Source organism: Podarcis erhardii (genome assembly GCF_964252035.2).
Source record: "Podarcis erhardii genome assembly, chromosome: 6".
In the NCBI taxonomy this organism is placed as follows: Eukaryota; Metazoa; Chordata; class Lepidosauria; order Squamata; family Lacertidae; genus Podarcis; species Podarcis erhardii.
The window spans coordinates 93,691,219-93,716,016 of record NC_138510.1 but is presented as its reverse complement, the minus strand read 5'-3'; the positions used below and the strand labels follow the sequence as shown (position 1 = coordinate 93,716,016).

General features: G+C 43.6%; 1 protein-coding gene across 3 annotated transcripts in view; it reads right to left on the bottom strand.

The window, feature by feature from the left end:
• The window catches only part of LOC309343526 (sterol O-acyltransferase 1-like), a 47,681-nt gene that overhangs the window by 6,611 nt on the left and 16,272 nt on the right, over positions 1-24,798 (bottom strand). For all 3 annotated transcript variants that reach the window (XR_014157322.1, XM_081865162.1, XM_081865163.1), the window contains exons 6-12: positions 13,250-13,357; positions 12,388-12,670; positions 11,746-11,824; positions 11,107-11,188; positions 9,891-9,936; positions 8,635-8,764; positions 5,674-5,771 (exon numbers count right to left, since the gene is read on the bottom strand). Coding sequence is in view for 2 of the 3 variants with exons in the window: in XM_081865162.1 (XP_081721288.1) it covers positions 5,674-5,771; positions 8,635-8,764; positions 9,891-9,936; positions 11,107-11,188; positions 11,746-11,824; positions 12,388-12,670; positions 13,250-13,357 (826 nt within the window). In the remaining variant the exon portion in view is untranslated. The remainder of the gene's footprint in view (positions 1-5,673; positions 5,772-8,634; positions 8,765-9,890; positions 9,937-11,106; positions 11,189-11,745; positions 11,825-12,387; positions 12,671-13,249; positions 13,358-24,798) is intronic.

The window sequence follows — 24,798 nt, the reverse complement described above, 5'->3', positions numbered from 1 at the left end:
ACCTTCAATGTAAAATAGCAGAGATACGAGAATAATATACGCGATAAGAATGTGATGTATATACCAGCTACCAGGAGAGAGGGAAGTCAAGACTCGGAGGAGTCAAAGGGACTTTGTTGTTTAGTCGTTTAGTCGTGTCCGACTCATCGTGACCCCATGGACCAGAGCACGCCAGGCACTTCTGTCTTCCACTGCCTCCCGCAGTTCAGTCAAACTCATGCTGGTAGCTTCAATAACACTATCCAACTATCTCATCCTCTGTCGTCCCCTTCTCCTTGTACCCTCCACCTTTCCCAACATCCGGGTCTTTTCCAGGGAGTCTTCTCTTCTCATGAGGTGGCCAAAGTATTGGAGCCTCAGCTTCACGATCTGTCCTTCCAGTGAGCACTCAGGGCTGATTTCCTTCAGAATGGAGAGGGTTGATCTTCTTGCAGTCCATGGGACTCTCAAGAGTCTCCTCCAGTGCCATAATTCAAAAGCATGAATTCTTCGGCAATTAGCCTTCTTTATGGTCCAGCTTTCACTTCCATACATCACTACTGGGAAAACCATAGCTTTTACTATACGGAGCTTTGTTGGCAAGGTGACGTCTCTACTTTTTAAGATGCTGTCTATGTTTGTCATTGCTTTTCTCCCAAGAAACAGGCGTCTTTTAATTTCGCGGCTGCTGTCACCATCTGCAGTGATCATGGAACCCAAGAAAATAAAATCTCTCACTGCCTCCATTTCTTCCCCTTCTATTTGCCAGGAGTTGATGGGACCAGTGGCCATGATTTTCGTTTTTTTGATGCTGAGCTTCAGACCATATGCTCTCCTCTTTCACCCTCATTAAAAGGCTCTTTAATTCCTCCTCACTTTCTGCCATCAAGGTTGTGTCATCTGCATATCTGAGGTTGTTGATATTTCTTCCGGCGATCTTAATTCCGACTTGGGATTCATCCAGCCCAGCCTTTCACATGATGAATTCTGCATATAAGTTAAATAAGCAGGGGGACAATATACAGCCTTGCTGTACTCCTTCCCAATTTTGAACCAATCAGTTGTTCCATATCCAGTTCTAACTGTAGCTTCTTGTCCCACATAGAGATTTCTCAGGAGACAGATGAGGTGATCAGGCACTTCCATTTCTTTAAGAACTTACCATAGTTTGCTGTGGTCGACACAGTCAAAGGCTTTTGCATAGTCAATGAAGCAGAAGTAGATGTCTTTCTGGAATACTCTGGCTTTCTCCATAATCCAGCACATGTTTACAATTTGGTCTCTGGTTCCTCTGCCTCTTCTAAATCCAGCTTGAACTTCTGGGAGTTCTCGGTCCACATACTGCTTGAGCCTTCCTTGTAGAATTTTAAGCATAACCTTGCTAGCGTGGTAAATGAGTGCAATTGTGCGGTAGTTGGAGCATTCTTTGGCACTGCCCTTCTTTGGGATTCGGATGTAGACTGATCTTCTCCAATCCTCTGGCCACTGCTGAGTTTTCCAAACTTGCTGGCATATTGAGTGTAGCACCTTAACAGCATCATCTGTTAAAAATTTAAATAGTTCAGCTGGAATACCATCAAATACCATCACTTCCACTGGCCTTGTTATTTGCAGTGCTTTCTAAGGCCCATTTGACTTCGCTCTCCAGGATGTCTGGCTCAAGGTCAGCAACCACACTACCTGGGGTGTACGAGACATCCATATCTTTCTGGTATAATTCCTGTGTATTCTTGCCACCTCTTCTTGATGTCTTCTGCTTCTGTTAGGTCCTTACCACTTTGTCAAAGGTACTATACTGTGATAATTAGAATTGTTGGGAAAATATTATATGAAGAAAATAATAAAAATTTATCTGAAAAAAAATCTGTGTAAAATGTATAAGTTACTGTTGGAGTGGCATACAAAGGATGAACAAGTTAAATCAGTAATGATAGATTGTGCAAGAGATGTAGGACATAACATAATGTTTGAGGATTGGGAAAGATTGTGGAAGAAAGGGGTTAAGTTCACTGCATGTACAATGTTAAAGGAGAATATAATGAAAATGATGTGTAGATGGTATTTGACCCCTGTTGAATTAGCAAAGATATATCATAATTGTGATAATTTATGTTGGAAATGTAAAGAAAAAGAAGGAACTTTTTATCACATGTGGTGGACCTGCCCCAAGGTGAAAGACTTCTGGGAAAAGATTTATAATGAATTGGAAAAAATGTTGAAATATACATTTCTAAAGAAACCAGAGGCCTTTCTTCTTGGAATAACAGGTTTGGAATTGCCCAAGAAAGATGTTAAATTATTTTTGTATGCCACAACTGCCACTCGAATTTTATTAGTAAAAAAGTGAAAGCACAAGAATTACCTACGGTGGAAGAATGGCAGATGAGGAGTTTTCGGAGCTAGCCGACCTAACTGGAAGAGTCTGTGACCAGAAGGAGGAGGTGTATCAGGAAGAATGGACAAAATTTAATGATTATTTAGTTAAATATGTAAAATTAAATTCATTAGAAATAGCTTGCAGATATTTAATTGGCTTAGGATTTCATATAAGTTAAGTGATGAATCAATATGTTTAATTTTAAAACAATTAACAATGTTAATAAGTGTAATTTTAATAAGATTATGATCCATGTTTATTTGTTTATTTGTTTTGTTTATAATTTTGTGAAAATCAATAATTTTTTTATAAAATAAAATAAAATAAAGGCGCCAGTATATGCCAACACTAAAAGAAGGCTGCAGGTGAGTTCTGCTAAATAATTTATAGGGTGGACATACTTTTTTTCTATGACGCCATACCCAAAACTATTTACATTTGTTTAAAAGTCACAGCAAGGTTAAAATTCTATCCAAAAAGCCCAGTAACACAACACATAGCAACAAATGCTTTTGAATCAGGAATGTCAACAGAAAAAAGGCACAGGCTCCCTTTTTAACCAGAGGTAAAGGAATGTATTAACAGGTTGTCCAGAAAACTGATGGTATCTGATCGGCCTCTCTAGGCAGGAGGAACTTCATTAATAATAATAATAATAATAATAATAATAATAATAATAATTTATTATTTATACCCCGCCCATCTGGCTGAGCCTCCCCAGCCACTCTGGGCGGCTTCCATAGAAAGCAAAAATACAGTAAAATATCACACATTAAAAACTTCCCTGAACAGGGCTGCCTTAAGATGTCTTCTGAATGTCAGGTAGTTGTTTATCACTTTGACATCTGCTGGAAGGACGTTCCACAGGGCGGGCGCCACTACCGAGAAGGCCCTCTGCCTGGTTCCCTGAGCTTTGCTTCTCACAATGAGGGAACCACCAGAAGGCCCTCGGCGCTGGACCTCAGCGTCCGGGCAGAATGATGGGGGTGGAGATGCTCCTTCAGGTATACTGGACAGAGGCCGTTTAGGGCTTTAAAGGTCAGCACCAACACTTTGAATTGTGCTCGGAAACGTACTGGGAGCCAATGTAGGTCTTTCAGGACCGGTGTTATATGGTCTCGGCGGCCGCCCCCAGTCACCAGTCTAGCTGCCGCATTCTGGATTAGTTGTAGTTTCCGAGTCACCTTCAAAGGTAGCCCCACGTAGAATGCATTGCAGTAGTCCAAGCGGGAGATAACCAGAGCATGCACCACTCTGGTGAGACAGTCCGCAGGCAGATAGGGTCTCAGCCTATGTACCAGATGGAGCTGGTAAACAGCTGCCCTGGACACAGATTTGACCTGTGCCTCCATGGACAGCTGTGAGTCCAAAATGACTCCCAGGCTGCGCACCTGGACCTTCAGGGGCACAGTTACCACATTCAGGACCAGGGAGTCCTCCACACCAGCCCGCCTCCTGTCCCCCAAAAACAGTACTTCTGTCTTGTCAGGATTCAACCTCAATCTGTTAGCCGCCATCCATCCTCCAACCGCCTCCAGACACTCACACAGGACCTTCACCACCTTCACTGGTTCTGATTTAAAAGAGAGGTAGAGCTGGGTATCATCCGCATACTGATGAACACCCAGCCCAAACCTCCTGATGATCTCTCCCAGCGGCTGCATGTAAATGTTGAAAAGCATGGGGGAGAGGACAGAACCCTGAGGCACCCCACAAGTGAGAGCCCAGGGGTCTGAACACTCATCCCCCACCACCACTTTCTGAACACGGCCCAGGAGGAAGGAGCGGAACCACTGTATGACAGTGCCCCCAGCTCCCAGCCCCTCAAGACGGTCCAGAAGGATGTTATGGTCGATGGTATCAAACGCCGCTGAGAGATCCAGCAGAACTAGGAAACAGCTCTCACCTTTGTCCCTAGCCTGCCGAAGATCATCAACCAGTGTGACCAAGGCAGTTTCAATCCCATGATGAGGCCTGAATCCCGACTGGATGGGATCCAAATGGTCCGCTTCTTCCAGGTGTGCCTGGAGTTGTTCGGCCACCGCTCGCTCAATCACCTTGCCCAAGAATGGAAGATTTGAGACTGGGCGATAGTTGGCCATCGTGGCCGCATCTAAATATGGTTTTTTAAGAAGCGGTTTAATAACCGCCTCTTTCAGCGGGTCTGGGAAGGCTCCCTCACGGAGGGAAGCATTCACCACCCCACGAAGCCCATCGCCCAGTCCTTCCCGGCTAGCTTTTATAAGCCAGGATGGGCAAGGATCCAGGAGACAGGTGGTTGGCTTCACTCATCCAAGCAGCCTGTCCACATCTTCGGAGGGGTAACAGATTGGAATTGATCCCACCCAACTTGACTAGACAGAACTCTAGCACTCTCCCGCCCCGGCCCTGCTCCCACGGCGGAGTCTACTTCTTCCCGAATCTGAGCGATTTTATCTGCAAAAAACTTTGCAAAATCATTGCAGGAGAATATGTGGCCTGTACTGGGCCCCGATGTTGCAGGTGGTTCCACTAAATTGTGAACCATCTGAAAAAGTCTCCTGCTGCTGTTTTCTGCAGATGCAATAGAGGCGGTGAAGAAATTCTTCTTCGCCGTCGCTATCGCCACTTGGTAAGCAAGCCAAGGAAGAATATAAGAAGCAAGCAGACAGAAATAGGAGGGAGGGTGAAACTATAAGGGTGGGGGACCGGGTGTGGTTGTCCACCCAAGGGCTACCGTTCAAGGGCGGGAGCTCTAACCTGTTGAGCTCTAACCTGTTGAGCTCTAACCTGTTGAGCTCTAACCTGTATCCGGTCAGATTCGGAATGAGTTATCCACCACTGGCGCTCTAGCCATCTCAACGATTGTTTCATTGCCCTCAGATCCGTGGAAAACCACGGGACTGTCTGGGCTCCATGCAATCGGAGAGGGCGCTTCGGAGCCAAACAGTCAATAGCCCTGGTTAACTCCACATTCCAGCAGGCCACCAGGGAATCGGCTGAAAGGCCATCAACATGGGATAAAGCATCCACTACCACTCTCTGGAAACCATTTGGATCCATTAAGTGGCGGGGGTGGACCATCCAAATTGGTCCCACCTCCCTGCAGAGGGGATGGGTCGCAGAGAAGTCCAGTTGCACCAGGAAGTGATCTGGCAAAATGACTCTCTCTCTCCCTCTCTCTCTCTCTCTCTCTCTCTCCATTTCTAGCAAATGGTGGGTTCCATGAACCAAGGTACACTCTAAAACTGATAGCAAATACTTCTGTGCGTGTTGTGTTTTGTGCATGTGTGTGTGTGTGTGAGAGAGAGATATCGTGAGCCTTGCACATCAGTTACCTTGTAGAACATTCTGTCAGCAAAGCGCAGCATCTCAGCAAAAGCATTCAGCCAGCAGTGAAGGACTAAATAATATAAGATTAATGTCAACAATACATCTGTGGAGCAATGAAGAAAACATGTATTTCAGGCTAATTGATTTCATTCATGTGGAGGGGGAAATGGCTTGCCCTCCCCCCCTCTGTATTGCTCCCCAAGTTTCCATAAAGGCTCTAGAATAGCAAACACTTGAAATAGAAGCAATGAAAGTATTGATTGACCTTGCTTAGGACAATATCTGAGGGTGTTTGCTCTTGGCCATTTGCTAATACAGTGTTGGGCAAAGGTTTGTTGATCTTATGCCACATATACTGTACTGCAAAAGCTCTGTGAGGGGCAAATGGCAGCAAATAAGCTAGCAAGGATAAGAAATGGGCCTAGCAATAAAGATCATTAAAGATTGTTAATGTGTAAATGTAAAGCTATGTATTTTAGTTGCTTTAGTCATATTTGCTAACGTATTAGTTAGCTTGAACCTTTATATATATAAATAGAAGACGTATAATGTTGTGCTTCTCTTTTCAGGCCACGAACTGAGCAAGCAGACTTTCCCTTCTCTCGGGGGGGGGAGGGGGGACTCCATGAGGAATTAAAAAGATAAAAAAGGAGTTTACCAAAAACAAAAAAGCAAACAAACACTGGAGCCTTTCTGTCGGGGATTATATGGTTAGAAATTCCAAAAGAGGATGGTTAAGTTGTTTATGTATGTAACTACAGCTAGGTTTTCAGCTAAGAGCAACAGAAAAAATTAGAGACTATTGTGCTATGATTATGATAAATGAGTGACAATAGGCTGCAGCAAAGGGAGGGGGATAAGGAAAACATCACAGAAAATGGGTTGAGAAGTCAATAACAGAAAAGAGATCCCTTTTTTAAAATGCATTGGAATGTTATGTGTAAAATGTTCAGAAATTTAATAAAAGTATTATTTTAAAAATTGTTAATGTTTTAGATAATTCTGTTGCTTTAGTCATACTTGGTAAAGTATTAGTTAGCTTGAACCTTTATATACCTGCATATATAAATAGAAGGTATATAAAGTCCTTTGCCAATATCAGACTATATAGACTAGAACCAAGGATAAAGAATCTGCTGTTTGAGTTAAAGATTTACTTTTGTGTCATCTGTTTATTGTTTGACTTGGCTGTTCTGGTCTGAGGTTAGTTTGCTGTACAGTGGTGCCCCGCAAGACGAATGCCTTGCAAGACGAAAAACTCGCTAGATGAAAGAGTTTTCCGTTTTTGAGGTGCTTCGCAAGACGAATTTCCCTATGGGCTTGCTTTGCAAGACAAAACGTCTTGCGAGTTCTTGCGAGTTTTTTCCCTTTTCCCCCCTTTTTCTAAGCCGCTAAGCCGCTAAGAGCCGCTAAACCGCTAATAGCCGCTAAGCCGCTAATAGCGCTAATCTGCTAAGCCGCTAATAGCTGTGCTTCGCAAGACAAAAAAACCGCAAGACGAAGAGACTCGCGGAATGAATTAATTTCGTCTTGTGAGGCACCACTGTACTAAGTGATGACTTGTAAGGGGGTCTTGACCAGAGCATGGAGGTCATGACCAGAGCATGAGGAATGTCATGTCATCGCTAATGCATAATGGTCAATGTAGAACTCGTTACAGTGGTGCCTCGCAAGACGAAATTAATCCGTTCCGTGAGGCTCTTTGTATAGCGGTTTTTTCGTCTTGCGAAGCAAGCCCATTGACAGCTTAGCGGATTAGCGCTATTAGCGGTTTAGCGGCTTTTAGCAGATCAGCTGATAAGCAGCTTATCAGCGGATCAGCTGATAAGCGGCTTAGCGGCTTAGGAAAAGGGGGAAAAACCCACAGGAAGCCCATAGAGAAATTTGTTTTGCGAAGCGCCTCCAAAACGGAAAACCCTTTCGTCTAGCGGGTTTTCCGTCTTGCGAGGCGTTCGTCTTGCGGGGCACCACTGTATATATTTAGCATGATGTAAACTGTATGTGAAAGAATATAAAAGTGTATTGAAACCTGTGATCAGTACAGTACCCGCCATTTTAGGGGACTGTCCTTGACTGCAGTAAAGTTAATAAAAGGGTACTGTCTTGCTGGAATCCTTGGTTGAATTTCTTATTGAATGCCCTACCTGGGACGAAGCTGGGGAGTGATTTTGGCCCCTCCCTTGACAATGACCATGTAAATTACTGATTACCCTCCCATTAGGAACCATTGTCTGTTTTTGACTGGCATCTAAAACAGACAATGATGGAGCCAGGCACTCTTCCCTGGGGACCGCATTCTACAAGCAGGGAGCCACCTATCCCTAAGATATTTATGCAGTGACCAGGCTGGTTCAGCAGCAGAGAGGAAGCCCTTCTGGTGTTGGGGTCCTGAGCCGCATGAGGATTTATAGGTCAAAACCAGCACTTTGAACTGAGTCCAGAAACTATCAACTGCTTGCATCCCCAGCACAAGACTAAAAAGCAGAGTTGGATGAAGCAGGATCGCACCTTCTCCAGTCTACCAGGACTGATGTTACTAAGGAACATACTGCAAAAGCTGTTCAGAGAGAAGAGCAGTAGCTCAGTGGTAGTGAGCGTATTGAAAAGGTCAATCTGCAGCCTCTCCAGGTAGAGCCAGGAAAAGTTCCCTGTCTGGAAACCCTGGAGATCCACTCCTGGTCAGTGTGGACGACCCTGAGCTAGATGGGCCAGTGGTCTGATCGGTGTAAGGCAACTTCCCATGTTCTCTCTCAGAACAGTGAGATTGACGCTCAGCTTCAGCTGTTGCCCTAGTAACAGGTTTTCAGGAACCCTACAAGTCAGGGAACCACAAAGCTAAGATCATATGTCCAACAGGCCATACACTGCCAGTTGTTGCCAATATCACCACTGTATCTGGTTATTTATTTGTTGCTTAGGAAATTCCAGAATTAAAAGGGGCCAGGGTGATACCCAAAAGCACTCACTTGGAAGCATGGTGTGCAAGATGCAAAGGGCCAGCCCTCGTACAGTAAAGGGCTCTCGGCCATATTTCCGAAATGCAGGAAGGATGTATAGTTCACTTATATAGTGCAAATAGAAGAGTGACGCAAGGACCTAGACAGGAGTAAAAACAAAAGCCCCTGATTATAAAAGTAGCACAGGAGGAATCTGTAAGAGAGAAAGCTGATCCCAGTTACCAATATGCACAGATCTAAGCTGAGTAAAGATCATACATTTAACGCACATGACATTCCCCAAAGAATCCTTAAACATGCACTTTAACATGCACCCCCGAGCTCTAATTCCCAGCACCCTTAATAAACTGCAGTTCCCAAGATTCTTTGTGGGAGGAGCCAGGTGCTTTGAATGTCCGGTGTGTATGCAGCCGTAGGCAACAGCTGACCAAAGGTTTCAGTGCCACTACGATAGTCCGTGCTTCTTTCAGATAAATGGCATTCCACGTGGGCTCCACCATGTGCAGAGTTACTATGCCAGCAGTTGGGAGGCCTGGGTAGGTGCGCTGCTGGCATGTGTATATGTGGAGGGGCCCAGGTGGAACACCTGCTTTACCGACAGCAGCTGCCGTGGGAGCGGTTTCATTGTCCTGCAAGGAGCAGGTCCCACGAGCAGAGACTGATTAACAGACTATATTTTTATCCAAGACTGTCCTTTGAACTTTTAGAATCTGTGACACTGCACAGCTAGCCCAGCCCAGGGAAGGACTACGTCTCCATTTGAGAAATACGACCGTGCTTGAAATTAGCTGATCTGCTCCACTCCGCAAAATAAAAATACACTATACAGATTGCTGCACTGTTCATAATTTCCTAAACTGTGGAAAATGTTTACAGATGATAAGAGGACTAGCACACAGGCATCGGTGAAAAGTCGGTTTAGGAAGGCTTGTCATATAGTACTATTTTATCCTGTCTTCAGAGAAGTGAAACTGTTTAATTTATCTTACAATGGGAAGGTGTGTTTGTCATTAGTTTAGGGGTAATTATTCATTCAGTGATCCAAATCTAAGGGAATAGGATGCAATTCCAGGTGAACAGGCATGGAAGCTTCAGAAAGCATTGTGTCTATTTTTTAAATGCCAAAATAAAAATAAGTAATACAGGCTTGTGCACTCCGGTAGGCTTGTACATATTTTTATGAACCAGTAACTCTTATCAGCTTTCAAGGCTGTATAATTATCTGCAGAAACACAGAAATCCCCAAAGGAACAGAAATATCTAACCTCTGCAAACATGGTAGCTACATAGCTCCATCTTATTGTAGGATTTCTGAAAAGAAAAGGAAATCACAGTCATTACACCTAAATCAAGATAAGAACTTGCTTGGCATCAACTGAAACCCAATTTGCGAGAATTTTGAATTACTTTGAATTACTTTCCATGATAAAAGCAACTAATAAGTGCAGAGCTGATGTAGTCTGCAGTAAACACAATCCAATTTCTATTCCAGAACAGCAAATATTTAATGTAAGAAAGTCTGTTTGCTAGTTATGATTTTGCTCAAATGGCATGTTTTACTAAATGTGCAGCTGCACTACTATTTTTTAAATCAGTTCGTTATTTTGCATAAAGAAGGAAAGGAGTAGTTGAGGGCAGTAGGATATACAGATTGAAGAATGTGGAATACCATGGAAAAGAGAAAGACAACCCTGTATAATACAGCAACTTCTACAAAGGAACTCTAGAACCTTATATATAAAAAACCCATCAAAACCCATGACGTGTAGAATGTCTTAAAGCCAAAATGGTCAGACTCAGCACCTGTTATTGGAACCAGAAGCAAAAAGCTCTGGTGTGCTCAAAAGAGATATGCATTGAACCAATGCATTTTGGATCCTACTAGGCCTGCTCTGGGAAAATTCAGAGAAACAAATGATTGTCTTCAACTAACCTTTACTTAGAGAAGACCCACTGAAATTCAGGACCATGAGTTAAGTTAGAGACCCAGCAGTGGGTAGGGTCAGAGGCAAAAGTGGATAGTGCAATAGATAGAGAGGCTCAGAGGCCAGTGGTGTAGCGTGGGTTGCCTGGGGCCATGAGGAGGGGTTGGGTGGGAGGGAGGGAAACACATTCAACTGCCTAATACTATCTGCATCGCCCAGGAGACATAAGAAGAGTCGTTCTATGGTCTGGAGAGGTCTCTCCTGGTTCGCATGGAGAAGCTGTTTTCAATGGATCCCAGCGACAGAATGTGCAGTTATATTGAGGCTGCCCCAAGTGTTAAACTTTTGCATCCATAACAATTTTGCGCCCAGGGCAACTGTGCCTGTGACCCCACCATGCTAGGCCACTGCAGAGGACTGCCCCTGCCCCCTGGGCCTGAGGTCCCCAACCCGTATGTTATGCCCTCAGTTATGAAGCATGCATCCAGTCCAACCTCGCAATCACAATTGCTATAAGAATTGCCAAGTCACAATGGAGCAACTACATAGACATTACCGGAGATAGGCATCTCTGTAAATAAGGGTGGGAGCAAAGAGGAAATACAGGTACTGGGAAACTTTAGGAACTTGGACGGTGTCTGAAAAAGCAGAATGGAGAGTGTCGTTTAGTACCAGATAATGCCACACAGTAAAAAATAAACCCACAGGGTTCCATCCTATTTTCTATGGGTCTCAAACTGTTCATTAATGCTTGAGTTTAGCAGTAATAAATTTATACAATTTCTCAGTCCAAGGAGATGGTTTGTATGCCATTATTATTCTTTTTTTTTTTTTACAATGAGTAAGGCAAGTCTGTGACAAGCCCCTCATCTCTAGTCCACCCCAGGTTTAATGCCCTACCACTCCAAATAAGCCCCCCATTGTCAGAGCACTTTCCCCTGTTCCACTAAACCCAGGATTCTCTTATTTCCTTTGCAAGATGTGTACTCCTATTCCAATAAGCATTAGAAGACTGACAAGCTGCATGGTATTGGTAATCTTGCAAAACATGGGGAGGCCCATACACACATTCTTCTGAACTAGAACAGGTCTTTGAATTGTCTCCATGTCACAGAACCCAACTCTCAGAACAGGAAGAAGGGAGGGTGCCTTCATCACCACAGCTGTACAATTATTGTAGGAAACAGTCACTCACTTGTCTTCTGTGGCGTAAAGGAAAGTATTTGAGAAGTATTCTCCCTAATGAAAGAGTAGCCTTTCATCAGCAGGCGCACCTAAAGGAATGGAATAACAGATAAAATGTATTTGACATCTTGCAATTAAGCGAGAGATGGTCCAGAAGGATACCATGGTCAATAGCATCAAAAGCTCCTCTGCCCCTCTTTTGATGAAGGTGAGAGCAAAGCAGATTCAGTCTCAAGCCAGGTCTGCACCCAGAATGCAAGAGGTCGAGAGAATCAGTATCCTCCAAGAAGGCTTCCATTCTCTCTCCTTCATCGTGCTCAAAAAGAGGGTGTTTGCAGCAAGGTATTAGTGGTTTAAACCATCAGCGTATCCGAAAACAGAAGTACCTACTAGACCTTAAGAATTACGGTGAGTTTCTTTTTGCATCTGACCATTTCTAACACCCTCAGGCTCAATCTCTTGGAAAAAATGAAAACTTGTCACCATTAATATTTCCCCAAGTCAGGCAGAAGCAAAAGTAGAATGTGTACACAAAATTACAGGTTAGCTAAGGACTCCTATCCTGGCATAAAGCAGCATTTTGCTAATTCAAGCTGTGTGAAATGACCTTTAGCTACATCCAGAAGAAACTAGCTCTCCACATGAAACTCACCTGCTCAAAGATCACTATGGCAGCAGAAACTGGCGGTAAACGGTAGGCAATGACAATGTAAGTTGGAACCACTCCAAGCGCAAATATTTGGAAGATCATGAGGAGACCCCCAAAGAAAGCGGAGCGGATTGTCTTGTGGGAGGAACCATGGTAGCCCTGGGCCCACAGCAGGAAGAGCCCATAGGGCACAGTCAGGGTGGACAGGAACATGTAAAGCCAAGTGGAAAAAACGACAGAAGATTTGCCAAAAACGAAGACCAGGAGATCAAACTTCAGCACCAACCTTCAAAAGAGATTCAAACAACACAGCAAGTTAAAATCATATACCTGGGTTAAAATATATATTCCATCAGATTAAATCAGTAACAGCTAAGGAATTCTATAATGAAAGTTGAGGTACTTTTAATCTTTTTTAGTATTCTAAGTTTTGTATGTTTTAGAGTATGGTTGTGATTTTATTCATGATTTTCTTGTTTTATCTTTTGTAAACTGCTTAGAGGTTCCTTCTAGAATCAGGCAGTGTATAAATCTTATGAAACAAATACTGAACTTATGTATACACCCTAAGGTTTTATACTGCACAGAACACTCTAAAGCAAGAAAGCAAACACAGAGATACAGACAGATACAACCCCTACAGAGATCCAGGGCCCCTTGGATAAGCACACGCATGTGGGAACACTTGTAGTTATTGTGGCATAGCCAGCAGCCCTTCAAGTTAGTACTGGGAGGGCTCCACATCTTCCAAGACTTTGCATGCAGATACATTTTCATTGGTTCAGGTATGAAATGCCTCAAGTCCAACACTAAAACAAAACAAAAAGAAACAAACCTCCAGCTGATCCCTTCAATATTTTCCTACCTTCCTTCATCAATGGAGTCTACTATGAGGGTGCTGAGAATGATCATGATGAAGAAAGCAATGAACACATGATGTATGGTCCGGATGTCTTTCACTTCAAATAACTCACTGAGGAAAATAATTATAAGAAGTACATTAGAACATTTCGGGGGGTGGGGACAAACTCCAGGACTTCCAGTGATTAAACTTAAGAGCTGAAAGCAACAGGAATATGGTCAGAAGATTCGGAGGATATGGCCATGGCTTCCCTGGGCCATTTGCTTTTCCCCCTTCAAATGTAACATGCGATCACTCTTTTTCAGTGCAATTTCTCTGCATATGTTCTGCAAAATTCATCTGTCAACAAATATAAGACCTTCACCACTTTTTAGAGGGGTTAGTATGGAAAGAAGTGCCGCTCTACAAGAGAAAGAGATTCCTGAACTGTTTCCAACCAGCAGGCAGTGGCGGAGCTTCATGCTCCAGCACCAGGGGGGGTGGGGTGGAGAGCAGGTGGGGGCGTAGCTGGCGTGTCACGCATCCCAGGGGTGTGATGCGCTGCCCGCAGGGGCGTGGTGCATTTCCTGGGGGCATGGCACACCGTTTGTGGGGGCGCAGCTGCGATGGCACCCCATCGGGATCGCTCTGCCTTTTAGTCAAATTACCTGTGTATGGCTTACATCTTTGACTTCCAAAAGCCCCAATCGCTGGTTCAATAGTATTAGCCGCAATTTTATTAAAATTAGGAGGATATGGCCTGATTCGTATTTCATCCATATTAAACCCGTACCCACCTACCCTCATATTCCCGATCATAATTTTAGCCCTATGAGGTGTTGTAATAACTAGCTCAATTTGCCTACGACAAGCAGACCTGAAGGCTCTCATCGCCTACTCATCCCTAAGTCATATGGGCCTAGTAACCTCTGCTATTATTATACAAACACCAGGAGGCTGGACCGGAGCCATAACCCTAATATTTGCACATGGCCTAACTTCCTCAGCCCTCTTTGCTCTAGCAAACACTAATTATGAGCGTGCGCACACCCAAACTTTACTTCTTGTACGAGGTCTACAACTTGCCTTCCCATTAATATCAACTTGATGATTATTCATTAGCTTAACCAATACAGCCATGCCCCCCTCAATCAACCTACTTGGTGAGTTATGAATTATTACTGCCCTATTTAACTGATCACCCCCCACCATCATCATCACCGGGGTTGAAACCCTCATTACTGCCACTTATTCCCGATACATATTCTTAATAACCCAACGAGGAGCCATTTCAAATCAATTTCACCTTCTCCCTCCCACCCATGCTCAAGAACATCTTATCCTTATCCTACATTTGCTACCCCTGGGAATTCTAATTCTAAAACCCACCCTAATTTCAGGATTATTCACTTGTAAATATAGCTTACCAAAAACACTAGACTGTGACTGAGATAGAAGGTTCTACCTTCTTGTTTACCAAGAGCTGTATAAACAATTAGAACTGCTAACTCATATAACTAAGGATGAAATCCTTAGACCTCTTACTTCTATAGGAAAGTAGTAATCCATTGGTTTTAGGTACCAAAAATCTTGGTGCAACTCCAAGTAAAAATGCACGACCTCCTTCTACACTCAACCATGCTAACAGTTCTATTCATACTAACACACTTTGTTCTCACAACTATAAACCCAGTTCCTTTCATAATAGGATGAGGCATGCTTTACGCAATTGGCATTCAAAGTCAGCCTAATCCTCCTAGCTATTTTCATAAACTATGGCACAGAAGCCTCAACGACCAATTTTACATGAACTAACATTGCCGATAGAGATATTAATATTAACCTTGTCTTAGACATGTACTCCCTCACATTTATCCCAATTAGTTTATTTGTTACATGATCTATCCTTGAATTCGCTGATATATATCACCAGACCCCCACATATCCCGATTCTTCAAATACCTCTTAGTATTTTTACTAGCCATATCAACGCTTGTCACAGCCAATAATATATTTCAACTATTTGTTGGTTGAGAAAGTGTGGGAATTATGATTTGCCCGCCCTGATGCTAATACAGCAGCTCTTTAGGCTATTATCTTCAACCACGTAGGAGATATTGGACTTATATTAGCCCTTGCCTGACTTGCAACACACCTAGCAACTTGAAATATGCAAGAAATAACCATTCAAACAAAAAACCCGCCTCTCCTACCCCTCTTTGGCCTAATTCTCGCCTCCGCTGGCAAATCTGCCCAATTCGGACTACACCCATGACTCCCAGCAGCAATGGAAGGCCCAACACCCATTTCAGCTCTATTGCACTCCAGCACTATGGTTGTTCCCGCCAACCTAGCAGGTTGAAAGCACATCAAAGTGCAAGCAGATAAGTAGGTACCGCTCCGGTGGGGAGGTAAACGGTGTTTCCGTGCGCTGCTCTGGTTCGCCAGAAGCGGCTTAGTCATGCTGGCCACATGACCCGGAAGCTGTACTCTGGCGCCCTCGGCCAATAAAGCGAGATGAGCCCTGCAACTCCAGAGTCGGTCACGACTGGACCTAATGATCAGGGGTCCCTTTACCTTTACTATGGTTGTAGCTGCCGTGTTCCTTTTAATCCGACTTCACCCAATCTTACAAAACAACAAGACAGCCTTAACTATTTGCCTCTGCCTAGGAGCACTCACCATACTATTCACAGCCCTATGTGCCCTAACACAAAACAACAACAAAAAATTATTGCTTTTTCAACCTCTAGCCAACTAGGCCTGATAATGGTAACTATTGGCCTAAACCAACCTCAACGCACCTTCCTTCACATCTCAACCCATGCCTTCTTCAAGGCTGTACTATTCTTATGCTCCAGCACAATTATTCACAACTTAAAGACATCTGAAAAATAGGGGGGCGTACAAAAAATATTACCAATGACAGCTACCTGTTTAACCATCGGAAATCTTGCCCTTACAGGAACTCCCTTTTTCTTGGGCTTCTATTCAAAAGATACGATTATTGAAACCATAAATAACTCCCACCTAAACGCCTGAGCCCTTATACTTTCACTTTTTGCAACAATACTAACCACAACCTACACCTTACGAATAACTTTTTACATCCAATTAAATACACCACGAACAACAACATCCATTATAAATGAAATACCCCCGACCCTTACTAACCCCCTTATTCGTCTTGCCATTGGAAGCCTTCTAACAGGCCTAATCCTCATAGCCACTATTTTACCAACAAAACCAACTCCAACTACTATGCTAACCTCTATAAAATTATCCGCCATCATGCTGCTTTATGCAGCCTTTTTGCCTCCTTCTACACCTGCCGCTTTACTTGTACTTACTACATGTGATTATCTATTTACTATTATGTATATAGTGCATTAACTGATTTACCCCATGAAAAATTAAATATACATTATCCTATAGGGCCATTCATTCCAGTCCTGCCTGCCCAGTGACTCTTTAAACGGCCAAGGTATCCGAACCATGCAAAGGTAGCATAATCACTTGTCCCTTAAAATGGACTGGAATGAATGGCTAAATGAAGACTAATCAGTCTCTTACAGGCTAGCCAAAGAAATTGATCCTCCAATACAAAAGCTGGAATAAACCCATAAGAGGAGAAGACCCTGTGGAGCTTCAAAACCAAGACCATTAAATCATGCTTCCTTAGGTTTTTAGTTGGAGCGACTTCGGAGCATTAAAAAACCTCCAAAATATGAAACCCATTTCATCAAGATTAACACACCAAAAATAACCATAAGATCCAGCAATAACCCGCCTATTGTCTGATCAATGAACCAAGTTACCCCAGGGATAACAGCGCCATCCCCTTCTAGAGTCCATATCGACAAGGGGGTTTACGACCTCGATGTTGGATCAGGACACCCCAATAGTGCAGCCGCCATAAAAGGTTTGTTTGTTCAACGATTAAAGTCATACATGATCTGAGTTCAGACTGGAGAAATCGGTTTCTGTCTATGCGGCACTGTCCTCAGTACAAAAGGACCGAGATAGTAGGACCTATACCAAAAGGACGTCCCAATTAAAACTACTGACCACCGCTTAAGTAATATACATGCCACCACTGCACCCCATAATTAGGGTTTATTAAGGTGGCAGATGCTGGAGGAGACTCTTGAGAGTCCCATGGACTGCAAGAAGATCAAACGTATCCATTCTGAAGGAAATCAGCCCTGAAGGACAGATCGTGAAGCTGAGGCTCAAATACTTTGGCCACCTCATGAGAAGAGAAGACTCCCTAGAAAAGACCCTGATGTTGGGAAAGATGGAGGGCACAAGGAGAAGGGGACTACAGAGGACGAGATGGTTGGACAGTGTTGTCAAAGCTACCAGCATGAGTTTGACCAAACTGCGGGAGGCAGCGGCGTAGCGTGGGTTATCAGCACCCGGGGCAAGGCAAGTAATTTGCGCCCCCCAACCCGGGGCAAGGCAAATAATTTGCGCCCCCTAACCTGGGGCAAGGCAAGTACAGTAATTTACTCTCCCAAGCAGCAGCAGCAGCGAGGCTTCTCTCCTTAATTGATTCCCCCTCCACACCGCGTCGTTTCCTGGCTGCTCCCCCCCCTTCCCCTCTCTCTCCTCCTCGCTCTGCTTGCCTTGCCCTGCCCTGCCTGAGGGCACCCTGAGGAGACTCCGCTCTCCTTTTTGACCAGGCGAGGTGGGAAAAAGGGGGGAAAGTCTCTTCCCGCCCCCTCGCCAGACTCCCTGCTCCGCTCGGCTCACTACCCAGGCGGCCAGTGGAAAGAGAGACGCAATTACCTCTCCCTCCGCTTCGCCAAGCTGTCAAAGCCCGGCAGCAGCGGCAACGGCAGCAGCAGGCGCAGCCAGACCCCCGCGAGCCAGCCAGCCCGCCCGCCCGCCCGGCTTCCTCTCCTTTTTTTGCCAGCGGCAGAAGGCTTTGCTCTCCCCCTTCTGCGACCTCCTCGCCAAGCCGAGCGAGCGCGGGCTCCCTAACCAGTGGATTTTAGTAGGGGCAGAGAGCTGCTAGTGCGAGTGCGCCCCTGCCCAAGTTGCGCCCGGTGCGGCCGGCACCCCTGGCACCCCCCACGCTACGCCACTGGCGGGAGGCAGTGGAAGACAGGAGTGCCTGGCGTGCTCTGGTCCATGGGGTCATGAAGAGTCGGACACGACTAAACGACTAAACAACAACAAAGGTGGCAGAGTCAAGTAATGCAAAAGACCTAAAATCTTTCTACAGGGAAGCAAATTCCCTTCTTAATAATGCATAAATTTATATCCTATATTATTAATCCTGTTACATACATCATTCCCATTCTCATTGCCGTAGCATTTCTAATGCTACTTGAATGCAAAATTTTAGGCTATATACAACTCTGAAAAGGTCCAAACATAGTAGGCCTTTCGCATTTTACAACCAATTGCTGATGGAGTAAAACTATTTATTAAAGAGCCCATTCGCCCAACATACACATCCCCTATATTATTTATCCTGGCACCAACTTTAGCCCTTTTACTAGCCCTCATAACATGAACTCCAATACCAATACCACACCCCCTAGCAGACATAAACTTAGGCCTTCTATTTCTTCTTGCCCTCTTAAGCATAATAGTCTACACAATCTTATGGTCCAGATGAGCATCTAACTCAAAATACGCCCCAATAGGGGCCCAACGAGCCATTGCACAAACAATCTCATATGAAGTTACCCTGGGCATTATTCCACTTTCAATTACTAGACTGACTGGCACCTTCACACTACACACCCTTATCATTACACAAGAACACATTTGACTAATCCTACCCACATGACCCCTCACAATAATATGATTCGTATCAACCCTAGCAGAAACCAATCGTGCACCATTTGATTTAACTGAGGGGGAATCTGAACTTGTCTCAGAGTTTAATGTCAAATATGCAGCAGGACCGTTGGCACTGTTCTTCCTAGCCGAATACATAAACATTTTGATGATAAACACACTCTCATGTATTTTATTCTTTAGCCCTACCATAACCACACAAACAGAATTATTTACAATTAACCTAACAGCGAAAACTACCACTGGATTCTTATGGGCTCGAGCCTCTTACCCACAATTTCGTTATGATCAATTAATACACCTCCTATGAAAACAATTTCTCCCTGCCACACTAGCACTGTACTTGTGGTATATCTCACATCCAATCTCACTATCAGGGTTCCCGTCACTAAATTAATAACTATTACCAAGATGTGTGCCTGAGAAATCAAGGATTACTTTGATAGAGTAAATCACAGGGATTTATAATCCCTCACCTCGTCTAGAAGAATGGGATTCAAACCCACACCTGAGACTCCAAAACCCTCTGCTCCCACTATACTACCTTCTAGTAAAGTCAGCTAATAAAGCTTTTGGGCCCATACCCCAAAAATGTTGGTTAAACCCTTCCTTTACTAATGAGCCCCTACATCTTATCCATTTTAATTTCCAGCTTGGCTCTTGGAGCTACCATTGATTTCTAGCCTGAATTGGACTAGAATTAAACACCCTAGCCATTATCCCAATCCTGGCCAAACAACATCATCCACGAGCCACTGAAGTTGCAACAAAATATTTTATCATTCAAGCAATGGCCGCATCCATCATTTTATTTTCAAGCATTCTTAATGCAACACACTGGAATTTGAGACATTACTCAACTCACCATGCAACCAACCCCCAGTATACTAACAATTGCCATAGCCATAAAATTGGGACTGGTTCCCATACACTTCTGACTCCCAGAACTCATACAAGGCATAATAACTGCTCTAATTATTGCAACATGACAAAAATTAGCACCAATATCTCTACTATATATAACTTCTAATCAACTCACAACAACAATTTTATTACTACTAGCTATTTTCTCTACCTTAACTGGAGGATGATGTGCACTAAATCAAACCCAACTACGAAAAATCATAGCATTTTCGTCAACTGGACACCTAGGCTGAATAGCTGCCATTTCTTATGTATGCAACAACGGCAGCAAGGATACTCATCGCAAAAAACTGGAAAACTCAAGATCTACCCACACTGGAAGAGTGGCAGATGCAGCTGATGGACTATATGCAACTGGCCGAGATGACTGGCAGAATCCGTGATCTGGGAGAAGAGAAGATGGAGGAAGACTGGGAGAAATTCAAGATGTATCTACAAAAACATTGTAATTTGGTTGAATGTTAAGAAGGATGCTAGATTATAAAAAATTGGCCACCACTAAATTAGATTTAAATTTGATGATAAGTGAGACTAAAGAAAATATAAAATTTTTTGGAAGAAGTGCTAGATTATATTTGAATGAGTGGACATGAGATTGTAAACAAGTTGATAATTTGTTTTGAAAAAACTTTTAACGATGTAAATGGGAGCGGGAGACGCGAGGGAGTCCAAAGAAGTGATGAAATTATGTCTGTGATAGAAGTAAGATTGTTTATTATTTGTGCATTTATATCTAAAAACTTTAATAAATATTTATAAAAAAAAAAATGAATAGCTGCCATTTCCCCTATCTGCCAGAAACTTCTTCTTCTAACCTTAATAATTTATCCATTAATAACTACCTCCATGTTCCTAATTTTCATCACTTCAACTGCAAAAACTGCCAAAGATTTAGGAACAATATGAGTAATCTCTCCAGCACTCTCCACCATCACAATAATTACCCTTATAGCATTAGGGGGACTCCCCCCATTAACTGGCTTCTTACCTAAATGATTAATTCTTGAAGAATTAACTACCAACCACCTCATCCCACTAGCAACTGCCCTCGCCTTAACCACTTTACTAAGCCTGATATTTTACATGCGCTTAACTTATATTAAGCTTCCCATCTTGGCCGCAGGAATTACAATGCTACTAACAGATCGAAACCTAAACACATCATTTTTTGACCCAGCAGGAGGAGGATACCCAATTCTCTACCAACACCTATTTTGATTTTTTGGTCATCCATCATTTTGTATACATCCTCATTCTCCCTGGCTTTGGGATAATTTCCCATATCGCCACTTACTATGCAGGAAAAAAAGAACCATTCGGCTACATAGGTATAGTGTGAGCCATAATATCTGTAATGGTTGTAAGGGGGTTACTTGTGCATAAGTTGCCTTCAGTTTTAGTTAGATTGCCCGGCCAACCATGCTTTGGCTGACAGCTCACACTCCGTGGCCGGTCAGTCACTCGCAGAATCCGTCAGTGGGCGTTTCTTGAACCTCTTCCAGCATAAGAGCTGTTTGACACCAAGTCTCCTACTTTCCCTGCGCGGAACTCGTCTGCGCAAGTAAGGGGAAGGCAGAGGCGTGTCCACGCTCTCCCCACTAGTCTCGGGTGAAGGGTCTTGGAGACCTCTCTCCGAATCCTCCATCTCCCTCCCTTCTCTACCGGGAGAAGAAGTGTGCATGCACACGAAAGCTCATACCAAGAACTGACTTAGTTGGTCTTTAAGGTGCTACTGGAAGGAATTTGTTTTGTTTTGACTATGGCAGACCAACACGGCTACCTATCTGTAACCTTCTCTACTGGTGTTACGCTGAATTCCTTCCCCCCTGCTGGTCCCCTCTCCGGCATCACTCTGGAGCCCTGCCTCCGCCTCTCGCTCTGATGTCAGTTCCCTGACAATATCAATTGGCTTTCTAGGCTTCATTGTATGGGCCCACCACATATTTACCGTAGGTATGGACATTGACACCCGAGCCTATTTTACCTCAGCCACAATAATTATTGCCATTCCCACTGGAGTAAAAGTTTTTAGTTGACTCGTAACCCTTCATGGCGGAACAATTAAATGGGATGCTGCTATATTTTGGGCCCTGGCATTCATTTTTTTTTATTTATGGTAGGCGGCCTTACAGGTATTATTTTAGCCAACTCCTCATTAGATGTTATTCTTCATGATGCCTACTATGTAGTTGCCCATTTCCATTATGTCCTATCAATAGGAGCTGCATTTGCAATTATAGGTGGATTTGTCCACTCATTTCTGCTCTTTACAAGTTATACTTTGCCTTCCTCATGAACAAAAATTCAATTTGGCGTAATATTTACCGAAGTCAACATAACATTCTTTCCACAACATTTCCTCGGATTAGAGGGCATGCCCCAACGTTACTCCGACTATCCAGAGGCATACACCTTCTGTGATATTACTTCATCAGTTGGCTCCTTAATTTCACTGACAGCAGTAATTATAATAATATTTATTATCTGAGAAGCTCTGGGAGCTAAACATTAAGTACTTACCCTCGAATTAACAAACACAAACTTGGAATGACTTCTCGGCTGCCCGCCCCCATATCATACCTACAAAGAATCAACCTATGTACAAACCTCAAGGGAGGGGGGACTTGAACCACCTCTAACCACTTTCAAGCCAGTCACACGGCCTCTTAAGTTTCTCTCCTTATGAGATCCTAGTAAATAAATTACATAGCTCTGTCAGCGCTAAATTATAGGTCAATCAAGCCTATGTGGCACACCCAGCACAACTAAGCTTCCAAAATGCAGCCTCCCCCATTATATAAGAACTTCTTCACTTCCATGACCATGCATTTTTTTAATCAGTGCCTTAGTACTATATACTATATAGTATTATTAGTCTTATATTATCAACAAAACTCACACTAATACTATAGATGCCCAAGAAGTGGAAATAATCTGAATTATCCTCCCCGCAATCATTTTAATCCTAATTGCACTCCCCTCCCTCCAAATCCTTTATTTAATAGATGAAATTAACAACCCTCTTTTAACTATTAAAGCTATTGGCCACCAGTGATACTGAAGCTACGACTATACAGACTATGAAAATCTGCTGTTTGACTCCTACATAGTCCCAATATGCGACCTACATCCCGGAAATTTCCGCCTACTAGAAGTTGATCATCGAGTTGTAGTCCCAAGAGAATCCCCCATCTGAGTTTTAATCTCAGCAGAAGATACCCTGCACTCATGGGCAATTCTAGCACTCGGCATTAAAACAGATGCAGTCCCAGGTCAATTAAATCAAAACAACCTTAATTACATCTCACCCGGGCCTATTTTATGGCCAATGTTCAGAAATTTGCAGATCAAACCACATCTTTCTACCTATTGTAGTAGAATCAACACCCCTCAAATACTTCGAAGCATGATCTAAAATAACAATCTCCTCATCACTAAGAAGCTAATTTACAGCACTAGCCTTTTAAGCTAGAGAGGGAAATCTGCTTCCCTTAGTGACGTGCCTCAACTTAACCCAGACCCCTGATTCCTAATTTTCATGCTAGCCTGAGCAACCCTTATTGCTGTAATAATGACATCAGGGCAAGTCCTTTGCCCATGAAGTTTGAAATCAAAACTGGAACAAGACTTTGCAGGCACCAATGGGCAACTGTGCCAGCAAACCCAGTTTCCTGTGCCTGCATGGTTTGTAATCAAACCACGTAAGCAAAGGCACAGGGCTTCGTAGGCAGTGCCAATCAGCTGACTGGTGGTGCCAGCAAACCTGCTTTCAGTAGGGAACTGCATCTTCACCTGTCCCACAGGTGTACCCAGTTTGAGGAAGGTGGCCTTGCGGGTTGAAATATACTCAGAGTCGCAAAGTGATTTCATGCTCTTTATTCAGCTCATAGTGGTGAGGAGGAATGAATGAAAGTCCCGTCAAAGTATCTGCTTTATATACATTATTTACACAATGGGCTGCACATGATTGGCTAATTCCGGAATTCTACTGTAAGCCAATCAGGTTGTGGATTCACTTCTATCTGGAGCATGATTGGGTGGTTCCTGCCAATCAATCATACTGCTGCATTGTTCTAGGACCAATCAGACTGCTGCATTCTGAATCCTATTTGACTCAGTACATAACACGGGTCAAATTAGGATGCCAGAACAGGCCAGAAACTCCACAGAGCTGCCTTAGACCACATTTCACTTGGACACGCTCCCATTTTGCACCAGCTGAAGCCTTTTGTAATCCCCACTCCATGCTATGTAAATATTTGGGTCTCACAGGCTTAGAGTGCTTATTATTCATTTATTATTAAATTGATAATCCCACCTGGCCTCCAAAGGAGCCCTGGAGAACACAGGACTGTATCATATCCAAGTCTGAACCTACATGGGCCAAGGTACCATTCCGTTATGGGTTCTCCTAGGCAGTATATAAAAGAAGTTAGGGACAAACTTTATTGGAGAACCAGACCACCCATGAGGAGTTTGGATTACCCAGCAATAGACATTCTATTCCAGGCATCCCCAAACTCGGCCCTCCAGATGTTTTGGGACTACAATTCCCATCATCCCTGACCACTGGTCCTGTTAGCTAAGGGATGATGGGAGTTGTAGTCCCCAAACAGTTGGAGAGCTGAGTTTGGGGATGCCTATTCTATTCTGTTGACCAGTTTCTACAGAACAGAACAGCCTCTGTGAATCCAGAATCCAGCCACATCCAAGTTTGAATTTGGGATGTGCAATAGCCAATTGGCTAGAACAGGCTTCCTCAACCTCGGTCCTCCTGATGTTTTTGAGACTACAATTCCCATCATCCCTGACCACTGGTCCTGCTAGCTAGGGAT